Source organism: Lagopus leucura, unplaced genomic scaffold (assembly GCF_019238085.1).
Source record: "Lagopus leucura isolate 7727_CA_CO unplaced genomic scaffold, USGS_WTPT01 Super-Scaffold_100009, whole genome shotgun sequence".
In the NCBI taxonomy this organism is placed as follows: Eukaryota; Metazoa; Chordata; class Aves; order Galliformes; family Phasianidae; genus Lagopus; species Lagopus leucura.
The window spans coordinates 27,237,631-27,255,116 of record NW_024962266.1 but is presented as its reverse complement, the minus strand read 5'-3'; the positions used below and the strand labels follow the sequence as shown (position 1 = coordinate 27,255,116).

Sequence of the window (17,486 nt, the reverse complement as noted above, 5' to 3'; positions counted from 1 at the left end):
AGAATTGCTCTCAAGGGAGAAAGTCTACAACTCCGAGCCCACCCAGAACTTGCAGGATGGGTTTTTCTGTTTGCTTCACGTGTTCAGCTGGGCAGGGTTTTATGCTCTTCCAGTTAAGCTGAAGAAGGAAGCAGCAGAATTTCTTACCCAAGTGCGGCCATTGACAGAGCACATATTTCTCAGTTGGAAAAAGGATTAACCACGGCTTGCTTCATCTGCCCATAACTCACAAAGGAAGAGAACTCCTGGCAGGTCCGATCTGTGGGTCCGATCAACAGCCCCTTGTCATTAAAGGGGGCAAAAGGAAGACTCCCGGCTGGAATTTCACTTATTTCAAATGAATAAAAGAAGAGGAATGGCAGTGGGAGGAAAGGGATACTGCACTCGACCCACGATTTGGCAACCCATATGAAGGATATCAGAGTTAAAGAAGTCCAGACAAACAAGCGGAAATATTCGATGTCAAATCTCTTGGGACAAAAGGAAACACACTCCTGTATTTGCTCGCCCTGCTCGTTTTCCTCAGCACTGTGTATGTGCAAGGCTCAACTCAGGATACACACTGCAGCTGTGTGCGGGGCTTTCTCTTCCCAGCCATTATTTGAGGCATGAATGCTACCCGAGGATCACACACTGACCTGAAACAGGCCAAAAGCTGCTGCCCAAGGCTTTATCAGCTTTTCAGTGTCTGAGATTCTCATAATTAATTGCTGCTTTCCGATCATTAGCAGCTTCAGGACTGCCTCGGGCTATAAGGGTGGGTGGGCTGATGGAAGGAAACGGAGCACAGATCCTCAGTTATCCAAAGATATCCAAAGATCCAAAGTTATCAGGGCTGAGCACCTGAATCCCACTGCTCCAGGATGGGAGCTGTGCACCTCGCTGCCCTTCACACCTCTGGATTCCTCTTATGAACATGAGGGCTCACATCTGCCTCTGCTTTCCTGAGTTTACTCCCAGGTTTGAGGATGGCCGCCTCGGTGATAGCTCTGATGCTGTCATCCAGCAAGGGGAAATGAAGCCTTTCTGTACTTAGGAACAGTTTTACAGCGCAAGTAGGAAGCCTCTAAACTTTATCACAAAGAAAAAAAGTGATTTGGAATAGGTAAACAAACGTCCACATCCAGCTATAAACCAAACTACTGAAAACCATCAAGGGATTTTGTTGTCACTTTAGAAGCTGCTCAGCAGTAAAGAGCTGCACACAAAAACTCCAGCTATTAAAGGAAGGGTGCACAGAAAGGTATGTGCCCTAAGATTAATGCCGTCGAGTCAAAGAAAAGCTGTTATTTTTGACATTTTGACATAGCATCACTTGAGGATCTGGTTCTTATTAGCCTTTTCTGTGCCTTTTAAAGCTCTATTTTTTTTTAAACCAAAAATGTCAGGAAATTTGGAACAGAAACTTACAATAAAACACGTCCCTTGACCCTCTGATCTATCAATCTTTCAAATAAACAAAGATAGCTGGATGAGCCAGGAAAAGGTTATTATATATAGTTACCTTATGTACAATGGTCAGGCATTCGCTGCACACACCGAGGTTACACAAAATCCCACGTAAGCAAAGCATTTTGTGCAAGACTTGTGCCACAAATGCCACGTGGTACCCAGGGTGGCTTCTTTTTCTCGTTTTGTCCCACGACCTTCAAATTTCACACCCCGCGTTATTTATAAATGAGACATTCAAGAAACACAAATTCTCAAATAGAAACGCGCGCTCCGTCAGTGGAAAAGCAAACAAAAGGAGCTAATGTACTGTGGCTAAAAAAATTTTCAAACAAAGCAGCAGTAATTTACTGCCGTGCTACTAACGGGACCCCACAAATAGAATCCGAACCCTGAGCCCCGTCGGGGGAGCCTGATTTACCCAATATCCCCCAGATAATAAAGGAAAATAAAAAGGTAAATTGTGCATGAATGCGAAAGCTGTAATTCTTCCCCTTTCACCACACGTATCAAATTCACATCCAGTGATTTCAAAAGAAAAACTGGAAATCTCTAAAGGACTGAGGCTGAAGTCAGGAGGCCCCGACCCGCCCGGCTTTGTCCACGGTTGCTTTTGTTGATGTTTCTTAAGATGTAGTTTGCCTAAGAGTTAAATTCTCCCCAGGCCATCAGAAGGATTTTCTCTATGAAGACTCGAGGCCAGGGCATATCCCTGCCTGGAAGGAACTGTTGAGCCGACAGCTTCAGCATGGGTTTGTCAGCACGGATGGCAAGGCTGCCTTCTCCAAAAGTCACTGACATGCACAGTCCTGTGCAGGGTAGCACTGCAAACACTGCAGCTCTCCATGCCCTGCTTCACCCTGCCCTGGTCATTTTCTGCTCTAGGCTGCTCCACGCCATGCCTTGCTACAGGTGATCCTTGTACTTGTGTGCCTTGGAATGCATGAAAATAAATCCCAGCTTCACCTCACACCACCACCAGTGGATTTGGGGCACATTCTGCAAAATCCTGCCTCCTGCTGCCCTCTCCTTGGGGAATGTTTGCTCTCTGCACTGAGCTCTGTGCCACACAGAGCTGAGAGCAGCAGGGAGCTGTGAGCCCAAGCTTGTGATGGCAGATGTCTCAAAATGAAAACGGATCCCAAGCCCTGAATCATTCCAGTGTTTTATACTTCTTTATCAAAGCAGATAGGCCATGAAAAGGGAAAGGAATATACGCAGGATCTGCAGATCTCACAGGGACAGGTTTTCTTTCCAATCTGATGCAAGGAAAAGCCAACCCTTCCACCACCACTCGGTTCCATCAGGGAACCAAAACCTCATGGTAAATGCAAAACTTTCTCGGACCAAGAGCTGGAGCCTGGCTGACACTGGGGAGGTGACGCACAGGTACAAAGAAACAGGAAACCAGAGAGTCTTAAGCAGCAGGAAAGCCGAGCCTGTCCCTCACAGCACCGTGCCCCAAACACAGCAGTGGCTGCGGGGTCTCCCAGCCAAAGGGGAACCTCAGGCAGCAAACCTGTGGCAGGAGGCTCACATCCTGCCTCCTCCCTCTGGGATGGGCTTTTCCCTCCCACCAGGCCCCCTCTCTTCTCCTGAAGTCCGCTTATTTCTCCTTATATAATTAAATACTTATTTGATCGCGTTTTCATTTCTCTTTTCCCTCGTGGCAGTCCCTCTGCGCACCACGATTTACCAACTTGGAAAAGAGGAAAACGCTCATAGCTACGTTTCTCTTATTTTAACAGTGATTATTTTTTATTTTTATGCATAGTTTGTTTGTTTTTTTAAGGTTTTGGTGAGAAACCACCTCCTCCCTCCCATCAATCGTTGCTTTCAACAGCTCTTCACGGGTGGCTGCGTCTCTTTTAAATTCATTTCCTGTTAAAAAGAATAAACAGGCAACTGTTTAATGCTGTCGATTTAGCTTATTTAATAGAAATTGAAACCTGAATAGGGCTCAGTTGTAAGATAATCGCTGCAGAACTCTCCGAGGTAGGGAAAGCACCATATTAAGTAATTATTTCAAAATGCAGAATATTGTTTAACGAGCCCACGAGCTGTTCCTCCTCTCCAAACGCCGAAGGCGTGCTCAAGGAAGACATGCTTATTTCCACAAGACAGCAGATAGAGTTAGAGCCACTTCATGTGGACAGCTGCTTAATTGGGAAATCTGGCTGGAAACCGCTTTCATGTGGTGAACTTAATAGGCTTTAAAATAAGTTTTACTGGGCCGCCCGCATGACCTCATGGCTGACTGCAGCAAAGACAAGTGGATGTTGATGCCTCCAGACGCTTGCTTGCAAAAAGAAATGGAAACAAAGTGCATGCCTCTATCAGCATGTGCTGCAGTGTATTTTGCTTTCTGTATGTGAGGGTTTCAAAGACCTTCCTGAGAGGTGGCAGCACCCACATGAAAGTCCTGCTTTTATGGGCAAGACAAGGCATGTGTGCCTCGCTTGGCCTGTGGGCACACAGAGGAACCTGTCCCTCTGACTAAGCTTTTTGGGCAGCAAATGCATTTTAATCACATATGTAAATCCATGTTTAGGTGTGTGAGCTTAAAGCTGTCTAAATGCTAATCAGGGCAAGCAAAGGGGCCGGTAATCCCCCAGGAATGCAGGATTCAGCCCAGCCACTGATAATTGCTGCATTCCAGGTGGATTAGAAGTGTGAAACTTCATTTTACCTGAAAATAACTCAGCAACAGGTGCCATGAAAGTAACACGGAAAATGTTCTGACTGTGAACACTGAAGGCAGGCTCAGTGCTGGAGCAGAAGCTACAGGCTTTGGTTTGAGCAATAGGATGGTTCAGTGCCCAAAACTTCACCTCTGCTCACTGGGACATCCAAACCCCAGCTGGTATAGCCTGGTACTTTGGTGATTGTAGGGGTTATTGGTGATTGTAGGGATTGCAGCAGGGTCATTCATGCAGTGCATGCTGCCTGCAAGTACCTTGCTCTGCTCCCCAGCTCAGTCAGTCAAACTAAGGATGGAGAGTGCTCACATGGAGGGCCTAGCCAAAGTACTAGTAAAAAATCACCCTGATCATAAGAAAACATTTGACACAAAACTCTAATGAGGAATAATAACAGGAAGTTACTGGGGGTTATTTTTCAGCTCAGCTCAGATTGCATTTGCTGAAAAGTTACACTACCACTACTTGGTGTCATTTGTGCATCTTTCCCTCTGGGCTTCGGCTGAAGGCACACACCTTCCCCTGTGACACAGAGAGAACCAACTGCAGGTCCTTCATCAATCAAACCAGTGGGGTTCACCATGGAGAATGAAGCATACATCACCAACAGTGGTTGGCAAAGAATACTTCTTTCGCCTCGACAAGGTATGACCCCGACTTCTGTGACAAGGGACCACAAAGCTGCCCTGTAGGTAAATGCTGCCCGGAGAACTGACATGTAACTGCTTTCAGTGAAAGAGTTAACCACCAGAACTAGAGACTCCCTTCATATTTAGTACAGAAAACACATTTATGTTTCAACATAAAACTTTATGCACACATGTTCATACAAAGCAGTAACAAAACGCAGACTATGAGATTTGGACAAACAGTCCGTGGCAGAACTCCATGATGGGAAACGTCAGTCTAAATAGTTAATGGTTGACAAAATTATATGCAAATGGAAAGAGAGTGTTTGACAAATGGAACAGTTAGTGAGGTGAGCAGCATCCTCCTCTGTGAACGGTGCATTAGAAGGGTTTCAAAGAGCAGACTGACTCAGAAGCTGCAGGCTTGGAATACAGGCTGGAGGAAGCTAAGCAGTTTGGGTTAAAGAGCTGGTGGTGCATACTTTACAAAATGAAGGGGAATAAGGAATATATCTCTTTTTCTCACTATACCCTCTTCAGAGAGCTCAAAATCACACATAATTACCACTTGCAAATGTATTTTTCCATTCTATTGACTTAAAGCCTTTAAAATTCATAATAAAGCACAATGAGACAAAATGACTCTGCCCGATGCTTGTTAACTTTGCTTTCAGAGCCTAAGATCCACCAGACAAAATGTCAAGCAGTTCATAAACCAGCAGAGCTCACATCTTGAAATGCTTTTCCCATGTGGAACATTTTACTGGAACAAGAAACGAACACAGCAATCTCCAGGAATCACAGAACTGCACATAATTAAATGTCAAATGATCACAAGGCAAACAAGGCTTATCTTAAATGCTCCCTCATCCCTTTGTTTGTTGATTTGGCCGAGTCAAGAAGAATTATTAGGATTTTAAAGTCTGATTTCACATACTTGTGCATTTTCTGTCCACTTACCTTTATCTAGCTCACTTGAGATGTTCCATGATGACGTAGGCATGAAATCAACAACCACGGATGAATTTGCTCCTGGAAGAGAAAAACAGAAAAAAAGAATGCTGTTACTTTATCAGTTCTGTATCACGAAGAGTTGTAAAAGGCATTTGTGAATTTGCTCTCGCAGTAGTAAAATTATTTGAAGAAAACCAGTGATTAAAATGCGCCCGATGCTCTGTGTTGGCAGCTGAAACATATGGGCAGCAGAAGCAGCGAAGTGGAAAAAGGCACAGGGCCAGGACTGGAGCTTGTTTGGCTGCGCTGTCACCGGGAGGCCTTGTGTTAATCAAGCAGCCAAGCTCTGAGATGTGCTTGGCCCACCTTAAAGTCCCTCCCTGGGTTTTTATAGAGCTAGAATGACTGCACAGTGCTGCAGCTAAGAAAAACACGGTGCTCTGAGGCTGCTGAACATGTTATCTACTAACATTTATAGAGATTTTAATCCTGTGAACCCATGAGCACAAGAAAAGACACCGTTTATGCACCGAAGTTAACAGGGCTGCTTGTATGAGAAGCTCTCATGCAACTCATGTAAACGCAGGCCTCAGAGACTGGTCTGAACATCAGAAGCATCTCTTCACTGCTGCTGGGATTGAACACACATGTATCTGAGACATGGGAAAGCTGACCCTGCCCCTGGCTGGATCTCCAGCACCAGCAGATGCACAGAGATGCTGAGCAGCACCCAGAAGGAGAACGTTGTAGGACATTATAAAGGACATTGCAGAATGCACCATTTTTATTTTGGCACCGTCCTTCAAGTCCAAAGCAACCTCAGTGCAAGGATATCCAAAGATGTCCTGCTTTTATTTGATCAGTGAGCAACTTTCGAGTTCATTAAGAAATCACGAGCAAACTGTAAACACAATGTCATACAAACGCACGCGGCAGTTCAGTTCAGATACAGCCACTGCACTTTTTATAAATATCGTCTTTCTTAAAAGCCCACCTGGTAGCACTGCTTATTTAAGGCTCTGTCAAGTATTTCCAATGTAAACACAGAACCTGCAGCCATTATAACTCACCTACGAGCACAGGCCCCGGCCTGTGCAGATGCGCAGGGCACAAACCCACTGATGGGGACAGATCCTGAGCCCCTGTGCAATGAATGGCATTGCTCTGAAGCTACCCACGATGCAAGCCAAGACCTTGTCCCACTGTGTCTATTCCTCTACCTTCTTTTTTGTTTTTTTCCATTTTATTTTCTGTGTTATTTAATGTCTTTGTGCAGCACAAGCTTTCCCAAGCTGTTGCCATCTTTCCCACTGCTATGGGTGCAGCAGCAGAGCCGAACTCCTGCTGTCTGTATTAGCACTGCTGTCACTTCAGATGTCCCTACAACCATGCACACCTCTTGGGGCTTTTCCAAACACCACTGGCACAAACTCCCCTCCTGCTGTATTGCTTTTAAGACACTTACTCTCCAGACACTTCAGCCTCTTAAATAACCCAAATGTTAGGGACTGGGGGCTCAGCAACTTGCCAGGCTGAAGGAAAGCAGCTTGGAGCAGAGCTCAGTGGTGATGGCAATCACTCAGCAGGATGACACCATAGCCAATGGCACCAGGACTTGAAATTTTGGGTATGTGACAAATGAGCAGTGGGCCAAACATCCAACAGGACGTGGCTGGTGGGACGCTCAATCTCTGCCTTGCGCTCCCATCCCTTCTACCTGAGAATGGAGCAGCTCCAAGAGTGTTTGTATCAATTTTTGTCTTGAACAGCCTTTGGAAGCGTGATGGTAAACCTCCCAGAGCACACAGCCATCGCCTGATCTCCAGGAGGAGCCACACTACAACACCAAACTCCAAGGTGAGACACACTCACTTTTCCTCAGGAGGTAAAGCCGCTGTTTGTGAGATGGCCTTATGCATCACTAAGGCAATTTTCTAATGCTCCTGAATTAAAGCTCTGATTTCAGAGCAAAGTATTTCTATGCCCTCAGTAAACACTTCATAGGACTGAAAGGAACACACTGAGCAGCCACACAGCATGGGGACATACCATTAATTCTAAGTTAATGCAGAAAACAAAAGTCACCGAGCAAACAAAGAGGGGAGGGGATCAAAGCCTTGAGCTGCTTCCCCCCAGAAGCAGGGCTGCCTCCTGCTGCACCTCGCTCAGCAGCTCTGCCTCCTTCAGCAAAATGCATTCAGAGACCAAGCAAGGCTTTTTTTCCTTTGCGTTTGTGACATCAAGTGACTGTGCTCTCAAATGCACAGAAAAACTCCCAGCTCACTTAGGAAATGCCTCCTGTGCTTGGAAAGCTCTTATAGAAAGTGTCCGAATTACATCTTGTGAAGTGATGTTTGATCACCTGAACCGCAGCACACCCCAGCAGCAGCCACAGGAACAGGGATGGTGTGCAAGGAGCAGCTGAGCCCTGTGCACATGAGCACACCTCTTTACCACAGGAGGGTTACATGGGTTGTTTCAGCCTTCACCGCACTTCAGAGCCCACCAAAGCACTGCTGAGCCTAAAAACGTGTCACTCCCTCATCCATTCTCAGTATCAAGCAGTGGATGGAGAGCATCTCCAGGGGTGCTGAGTGCACCACCTTGCTGGCAGCCTGTGCCAGTGCCAGCCCACTCCTTCAGGGGATGCATTTTTCCCACTATCCAACCTACCAACATTCAAAAAAAAAAAAAAAAAAAAGAAAATCCATATGTTAATACTGCAATTGGTTATCAAACAGGGAGATGTAGAATTGACGTTTAATTATTAAAAATGCCCACTTGTGCCCTGCTTTACCCATAGGAACAATGAGATGTGGTTTGCAGAAGCCTGTTGGAGAAAGGTCCATTAATGCAAGTGGCAGAGGCCCATCATCCAGGTAAGATTTCATTTTCGGATGAAGAAGAATCTTAACGCACGAAAGTTAAAGATCAGTTCAAAACTCTGTCCCAATGAAGAAATGCTGGTCACAGAATCATCACAGAATCCTACAATGGCCTGGGTTGCAAAGGAGCACAACGCTCATCAGTTCCAACCCCCTGCTATGTGCAGGTCGCCAACCAGCAGCCCAGGCTGCCCAGAGCCACATCCAGCCTGGCCTTGAATGCATCCATGATCATAAGTTAATGAGAAATCACAACAGTCAATTAAAAACTCTGTGAAAAGCCAAGCAAAGTGTATTCAAATCTCCTCCCCACAGAGAATTTGGCTAACATCTGACTTTATTACCATATTGCTCAAGTGCCAAGCGAATTTCACACAAGTCAGTCATTTGAAAGCCTTTGTGATTAAATAAACTTCAATAAGGTTTATAGAAAGCTGCCCAGGAAGAAGAACTGCAGAGCCTGTCCTTATCGCAGGCACACACCGCTGCCTCATTTTCTCACCATGAGCAGCCATCATTCAGGGGCTGTGTCTGCACCACAGGGCTGCAGCCCCAGCCAAGCACAGGGCAGCCTCATCTGCTGCCCCACAATGAAAGGAGACAATCCAGGCCCTGTGTCCGGGCTAATTAATATCTCTACACCGTGCATTTGTAACATGAAGGAAAGAGAGTAAAAGTCAAAACAGGAAGAAGGCAGATAGCTAAGATGACACCAAACCCAGAAATGATTGAAGATTTTAATGGGAAATAAATCTGCTACAGGGAAACAAAGCAGAGAGCGAAATAAGCCTGCAAATGTGGATGTTTTGCTTGCAAGGCAGCAGGAGCAATGTACGAGGGCTGCATGTTTGCACTGCTTGCTTTCCTCCTGGCTGCACAGAAAGAATCCCAGGCTTTGTAGCAACCCATCTTCAATGGGCAACCCCTGTTATGTGTCATACCTGCGGGTCCTTCTACACCCTCATTACATGCCCTAAAGAAAGTCCGGATTAGCATTTTCTTCTACGAATGTGACTGCAATATCTGCAACCCACATCTAACTGTGGGATACCCAAAATAGCAAAAAGACCGTGGAGGTATTTAAAGTAGCCAAGGAGCTGCGGATCTGAGTAATAAAATAAACCATGCAAAATTAAACTAAATAAAAATGAAGTTTTCCAGTTGCAAATCTCTTCTTGAAGCTGCTTAGAAACCCTGTGCTGAGTGAGATTTGTTATCCTCTGAAGGAATTTGCCTAAGGAAGTGATAAAACCCAGATTGCACAAGACACTAAGAACAAGATCGGGCAAGGCATTCCCACACATACCAATGGGAAGCTGTCCCATGCCAACGGGAAGGTCAGCACTCATTTGGGCACCAGTGTTTGGCCAAATCATTGGTAAATGTTACAGCAGCATCAGTGCTCCTTAAAAAGCTGAATTAAAATCTTCAGAAAATAGTCTCCTTTAGCTGTATTACTTGAAAGTAGTATGGAGATAACAGGAATTGAAGGTAAGATGATACAGAATGAGAGTGAACCCTAATTATACCAAGTGTTCAGAACTTTTTGCTTTTCTGCACATTCCACATCTCTTCACCTTTCCCTCTGTCTGGTTCCTACCTGACTGATCCATTCCAACATCTCCCCACAAAGATGCCCTCTGGCTGTTCTCTTAGCCCTATCTCCACCATCTTTTTCCTGCAGCTCTCACTGTTTCACTGCTCCTCTCAAAGCTCCCCACACGTTTTCATTTCACCTCCCAAGACACTGCATTTTGCAATCCACCCATCACCAACCCATCCACAGCCCACCCTGGAGGCGCTGAAGGAAATCAAGACACACCTGCTGCAGACTGTAATGGATACGACCCATTATTCACTAATTTTCTTGTCTGTTTAATTGGCACCATCCTGAAATTTCCATAACGTAGACCTCAAATGCTGCTCATATCTTTAATGTAAGAGTGGATTCTATTTCCACGACATGAGCGTCTCTGCGTGTCAGTGGACATGTCTGCATTGCTCAATTCTTGCTGTTCAAAAGGAGGCAGGAATCACCCAAATCCCCCAGTCAGCGGGATGAGGCAGAACTGCAGTGAAAAGGGGAAATTGTTGAGAGCTTTTCTGCCCTTCAGATAGGCCAAGTGTCTCTCAAGGTGAACTGACTGCCCTTATGCTTCCTTTAACAATACGTCACAGAATCACAGCATGGCCTGGGTTGCAAAAAAGCACAACACTCATCAGTTCCAACCCCCTGCTGTGTGCAGGTCACCAACCAGCAGCCCAGGCTGCCCAGAGCCACATCCAGCCTGGCCTTGAATGCCTGCAGGGCATTCCAGCCTCCTTGGGCAGCCTGCTCCAGTGCCTCACCACCCTCTGGGTGAAAATCTTCCTCCTCATATCCAACTTAAACCTCCCATGTCTCAGTTTAAAACCATTCCCCCTTGTCCTGTCACCATCCACCCTCGTAAACAGCCATTCCCCTTCTGCTGATTAATTACGAATAAAGCAATTTCTGAACATGATGATCAGTATAAAATACCTGTCTATACCGTGTCTGCAGTGAGCACAGTTCACAGCAAAAATCTATTCCTGCTGAAAGACTTGGCCTTGCATGCTTGGGGGAACTGCCCACCTTTACACACCCTGGAAGAGAGCAACCTAAGCAAGATGAAACGTTGCACAACAGCATTTCTCCTTCAAATGCTTCACTTTAAGTCATTAGCCTGCTTACTCTAAGGCTGGAAAAGCAAATGCCAAGCTGGTTCTGCCAAGCCCTTACACAGGCAGATGCAAGGCAATTGGTCCAGTTTGCAGCTGATCACTCCGTCAGACACCACACCTTCTACTGGCAAAGGACCCACGAGAGCTCCTCAGGCTGTTCCATGCAGACATGTCATGGTACTGCATGATGCTAACAGCAGTCAAATGGTTAATGCTGTTCTCACTCCTATGATGCAGGCTCCCAGGCGTAGCTATCTGTTATTTATCTGTAATACATCATTATTGATAGCCCGGGGTAGGTTAGTAGTTGGCATTAGATAGGGAAACCTTCAACACCGATTCAAGCTCTGTGGATTTCACGTATCCAACGCATTAATTTTCAGCTTCAAAAGCAAGAAGTGCGACAGGATGATCTGATTTAGTGCAGGACTGGAAGCTGTTAGGAACCTCATTTATATCACAGCCTATTCCATCTATCAGAGCACCCCAACACTGCCCCAGGCACTCTCTTTAGCATGTAGGCAATGAGCAGCCTTTCTACCTGGGAGCCTCTACGTGCCTCAGGCTCCTGCAGGTTTGTGATAAATGGAAGGATTAGCCCACTCCTGATGCACAGTCAGAGGGGAACACGGAGCCCTGTGTGGGACTGCAGGCAGGAAGCCAAGCACACTGCATGCACTTGACACCTCTGCCCTACGTTTTCTTGCAGACCCGCTCTCTTTGATGAGGATACACCAGGAAAGCTTTGGGCTCAAAGGCGGGCAGCCGCCGGGGTTTCCTGTACTTAACAGGATACCCATAACACCCACCCTACAGCCCGCTGGCAAGACTGAAGCTCCTTCTCAAGCCCCATCATTCTCAGCATTTGTTCTGGAAAATCAATAGGTGATGCCAGCAGAAGATCACATTGCTGAGTACTACACAGCACCCAATGCCTGCAAACCAGTGAAGTGCCTTCCGACGCTGTGGCAGCTTGCTGATGACCGACACAAGCCAGGGCTGACCTGGTATTTTTGGTAACTTGGAGTTTGGCTGAGGTCGTATCAGATTAAAACTGTTTTCTTCCAAGGGATCAGAGTTGTCTCTTGGAAGAAGAGGTTTTTAAGAAACCTCTTTTATACGCTAATACTTTAATCCTGCATTTCTAATTACTGAACTACAACTCCTTTTCAGTGACGCTATTAATTACAGATTATCATTAATGTTACACGGATTTAAAAGTCACTGTGGAATCTGGGCGCACTTTACATTGCTTAAATTGGTCGTTAACAGTTCCACTTAAGAAGAGCAAAACACTGCACCCTGGAGCGACCCACAGCTTTAAAGACAGGCAACGAAATAAAGCAATGGCTGCTTGGCCGAGGGCCAGCAGCTCACAGCTCACAGTTGAGCCTTTGTGCTCAGCCCTGAAGGAAGGTGATGCCATGGCACCTCCGCACATCACCCAGACATGAGGGTCAGGCACCCAGTGCAGGGGTGGCACAGGTGGGCTGGGTGCTGGGCTGGTGCATGGGCTCTGCCCCTGCTGCCAAGGAGTGGGGCAAATCTGGTTAACAGGAAGGCTGGGCTTCTAGCTCCATGAGGAGCTGTAGGGCCATGAGGAGCTGCATGGCTGCCATGGGAAGCTGTAGGGCCACAATGGAGAGCTGTAGGGCCGCCAAGAGGCCTCCCTCTCAGCCTCCTCTTCTCTGGGCCAAACAAACCAAAGGATCTCAGCAGCTCCTTGCAGCAGGAGGCTCCCACAAATCCCAGATGAACTCATGACTGCGTGCTCCAACCACCCCGACCACCCTTACAGGATGCTTATTCTACTGAAGGCATCAGTGCCGCACACAAGCAATTTGGGTCCTGCCCCCTTACTGGCACAACCAGCACACGGGTTCCCGTTTCTCAAAAATGTATCTCAAAAAGCAGCAAGACCAAGCAGTGCCCAAAAGCTCACGGTGGGGACAGACGTGTTTGCAGACGAAGGATGAAGTGCCTGGACAGGGCTTTGCTCTGCACCTGCTTGCTTGTCCCTGGCTTCCATCAGTGCCACTGCACTAAATCCATCTGCAAAAGCTTTAAAGAAGGCAAACCCAGCCAAGAACAGGGAGGGCAAACAAGAAATCATTTACATCCACCATAAATCGCAGCACACCGTAACTCCTTGCACCTCAGCACTTGAGGGCCAGAAATGATTGAAATGGATAAGGCTACTACCAATCTACAATTAAACCCTTATAACTTGTGAAGAAAATTACAGTAAAAAGCCTGCCATGTGCAAATTCATTATTATTTTTTGAGCTCCATAATTATTTTTGTTGCAGTGAGGAAAAATGTACCCATGTCAGCTTGTGAATTAATGAACGGTCCTGAAACAATTACTTCTTAAATACACAGAAGTCTCCCTAGTGTAAACACGCTCCATTTCATACCATATCCTCTTGGTACAAGGCATACATTGCAGCATGACTTATTGGCTGCCTACGATGAAACAGTAAATGTTGCACATTTGAAGGCTTCGGCCTCATGGCTAGGATTTTACATCGGTTGATGTTGATTAATGTACAAACTGCCAAATTTATAAAGAGGCTGAAACACAAGGATACACTGTGAAACGTATGCTAATAGAGCACAATTTATATAAAAAGGGGGGAATGTAAATATTTAACTGATGCCAGAGCTGGTTGCTTTGGCCAAGTCAGGACTGAGCTACATTGATTGTTCAAGAGGAACTTGCACCCCGGTCTAAACCCACACAAGCCTGATGTCAGGGCCTCAAAGCCTCCACGTTTTAGCAGGGAGCTGTAAGCCTTCATTTCTTCTCCTAAAATGCTGGGCTTTTTACATTTCCCTTCAAGCTGAGCAGATGACACCTGTCCATAGGAGCTGCCAGCCCAGGCCCCAGGTGGCAGCAGCACCAGCGTTCTATAGGTAACAAGCCTGCACTAAAGGTTTACAGTCACATTCCGGAGGCTCTTTCTTTGTTAAACACTTCATTGCCAGAATGAGTTAACACACTGATTGACTAGCCACAGCTTACTTGCTACAGAAACCTTTCAGCATTGCCTCCCAGATTTGGTTACTCGGTAACATTAAGTAAATTGAAATCCTAACTTAACAGCAGGACCGAATTTATTTCCGTGGATACTCCAGAGCAGATTCTCAAATGCTCTCACTGGGGGTCTAAGCATGCTTCTGTACCATTCTCACCATTTCAACCAATGCAGCACTGAGCCAGCTTTAGAGCTCTCCCATCCCAGGCACGCAGTCTGAGCCCCATGCAGGCAGCCTAACAAGCACCAAACTCAAAGCTTTGGCAAAGTCATTCTCCTGAGCCTCCGAGCCTTAGCAAGCCTTTGTCTTAATTGCACCCAGAAGTACAAATACCTGTAGCCTTCATGATCCTGTAATGGCCATGCCACACACACCAAAAAAAAAACACCAGTCACTAAAAGTTAATAGCCTGTACAAGAGGAAATAAACAGGAGCAGGGCAAAGTTGGCTTGTTCAATTTTAAGTGCTTTTGCAGCCACGGAAGCCTTGTGGAAGGATAAACCACTGATGATTTTTTTATTAGCCCAACAAAAAAGATGGTAGGCTTTGGATGTAACGTTACTGCAGATCTGCACAGATTATGTTTCAAAGTTGTGGCAATTGCCATACTTCAAGAAACTCGTTAGCTTGGAAGCAAATACAGGTTTTCTCTGCAAGGCAGGCAATCCAAATAAACAAGCTGAGAGCAGTGCATGCAGACCACAACACTGCACTAAGGGTTTTAATTGCTGGTCCTAATTTCTTGCTCTTTGGGCCAAAGGACCGCAGTGATATCTAGCTCAGCAGGTGATGAGAGTGAACGTCTGCCAAAGTAAGCCCAAGTGTGTGCAGAACTTGCTGAGTTCCAATGAGCACATTATTGCAGGGCTAAGCCTGACTGGTGAGTTAATAACCTCAGTCAGTTCTGATCCGGAGTCACTTGAAACGTTTTGTATTTGCAAATAAATGAAAACCCATATTTCCACGAAGCCTTCAAAGTAAATGGGACAGTAGGAAAATGAAATGACAGACTGTTCTGTGGCCTTCTTGTTAGTTTTATACTTTAATTTACAGAGTGCTCCTCCAATTTCTCTGCACTCATTCATTGTTGGTTCCCAAAGCACTCTTTATGGTCAAGCCAAATTGCTGTTTAACTTTTCAAGTTCCCTTCAAGTTCACTGCAGGTCCCTTCTTCACCGTGCCAGCAGCCCCAGAACCTGTTCTGTCCCACTTCTCTGCTCTGCTCATCCTCTACAAGGCTCCATTAAAAAACAAACAAACAAACAAAGGTACCAAAGAGGCTTCTGAAGGAACCTGTAGAGGCTTCTAAAGATCAACCCTGCACAACCATAAATGTGGTCTCTTGAGGGGTGGCAGTAGCTCTGGGATAGGAGCTCCTGCCTGAAAGAGTCACAGCACTGACTGCAGAATGACTAACTGCCCTATCAGTGATATCAGAAAGATGCTGGAAATGCTTATTTTTGATTCTGGCAGATTACCTTCTCATTTCCATTTCCCTGGACAAGTATCGTTACCAACCATGTGTTCAGTTTAAATTAAAATGCTGAAGTTATTAAACTTCTTATTCCTTGGCTGTGCATGATCAAAACCTTTCCATTATTTAACACATGGATGTTCAAGGAATATTTGAACCTTATCCAAACTGTACTGAGCTACCTGCAAAATCCAGCACAAGTTTTGGATCTCGAATGCTGCTTCAGGTTACGTTCCTCAGTCCTCCTGAAACACAGCACTGCTAAGTAGTGTATTTTCCTACCCAGATTCCCAAATTAACTGACTTTGACAGTGGATTTGTGTGCTGCTGTTAGTCACGCTGTTTACAGAGTGCCAGGCATAACAGATTATAGCATTACAATCATCTTTCAATAATCTAGCTAATAAAGACTCAGAAGGGGCGGTAGAGAAGCAAGATATTCTTGTAGCTTACCAGAATGGGTAACAACATTGCATTTGGTGATCCACGTCCAGCTGCCAGCAGCCAAACACCTCAGCTGCAGAAAGCAAAGCCAGGCAGCAGAGAGACGCAGCTGGCAACCCCAAGGATTTCATTTCTTTCTCTCTCAGTGAGGTTTCTCTGCCAGGACTTCTGCAGGATATTACAGCTCAGCCCAGGCAGACCATTCAGGTCACTCCCAAGCCTGCGCGTGGAGCAAATCTCACTGTTCTCAAAGGAATGGATACTGAAAATGTCCTTTATTTACAACAAAGAAAATTAAAAGGAAAATGAGCTCCAACATTAGCTATGTTCACTAACAGATTAATCACACCTGAATAGACTGGGAAACAGAGCTCAGCAGGGAGGTGCATCTTGAGGAAAGAGATCAATTGAACTTCAGCTGCCTCGAGGACCACTGGGATAGGACCACTGAGACACTGCTGGGAAGCATCCCAAGGCAAGGGGCCGTCATGAGATGGCTTTTCAGTCCCCTCCAACCCAAACCATTCTGTGATTCTGACCTTCAATGTAAACGAACACAAACTGTAAATATCCACCACGTGAAAGTGTCTTTTTCACTAAATTCCTCAGCAAATTGAGTCTTGTCTGAAATGCCTGTGTTTGGTATGCTGAAGGCAGGAGCTCTCAGAAGATGTGGTTCTCTCCAAACCACAGAGCAAATCATGCCCTGTGATTTTGGTTTCCTTGCATTACTGGCTTAAAGCTTTGAAACCATTTAATAACACATGCATACGTATATGCACACAAACACAGGCATGCACACACACCTAAGCAAATGTAGGCCCTGCATTCAGATACAAAATCCTGCACTTGCAGTGTCACATCACAGCACAGACATCTCACCTGAGAGAAATTCTGCAGCAGAAATCTAAGTGCAGAGTTACTGACAAACATTTCTTGTGGTGGCTGACATCATTCTGTCCCACCTTGGGCTTTCTGTTCCAGCAAGCAGAACCACTCACTGACATAGCAGGCGGTGGCACGCACAGCTCAAGACAGAGGTTTTAAAGGTGACCAAGGAAGGTAAGCAAAGAAAAACGAGCCTTCTGTGATGCTTGGAAATCACACTTCCCAGCTCTGCCTCACAAAAACAAACTTCTTTTGACATCTGACTGGGTTATGAACTTCCTTAAACAGAATCAGAGAGGAGGCTGACGTCCTTACATCTCAC

General features: G+C 45.8%; 1 protein-coding gene across 3 annotated transcripts in view; it reads right to left on the bottom strand.

The window, feature by feature from the left end:
- The window catches only part of ROR1 (receptor tyrosine kinase like orphan receptor 1), a 148,318-nt gene that overhangs the window by 38,000 nt on the left and 92,832 nt on the right, over positions 1-17,486 (bottom strand). For all 3 annotated transcript variants that reach the window (XM_042873084.1, XM_042873083.1, XM_042873085.1), the window contains one exon: positions 5,738-5,809. In XM_042873084.1, the coding sequence (XP_042729018.1) occupies positions 5,738-5,780 (43 nt within the window). In that variant the 5' untranslated portion in view covers positions 5,781-5,809. The remainder of the gene's footprint in view (positions 1-5,737; positions 5,810-17,486) is intronic.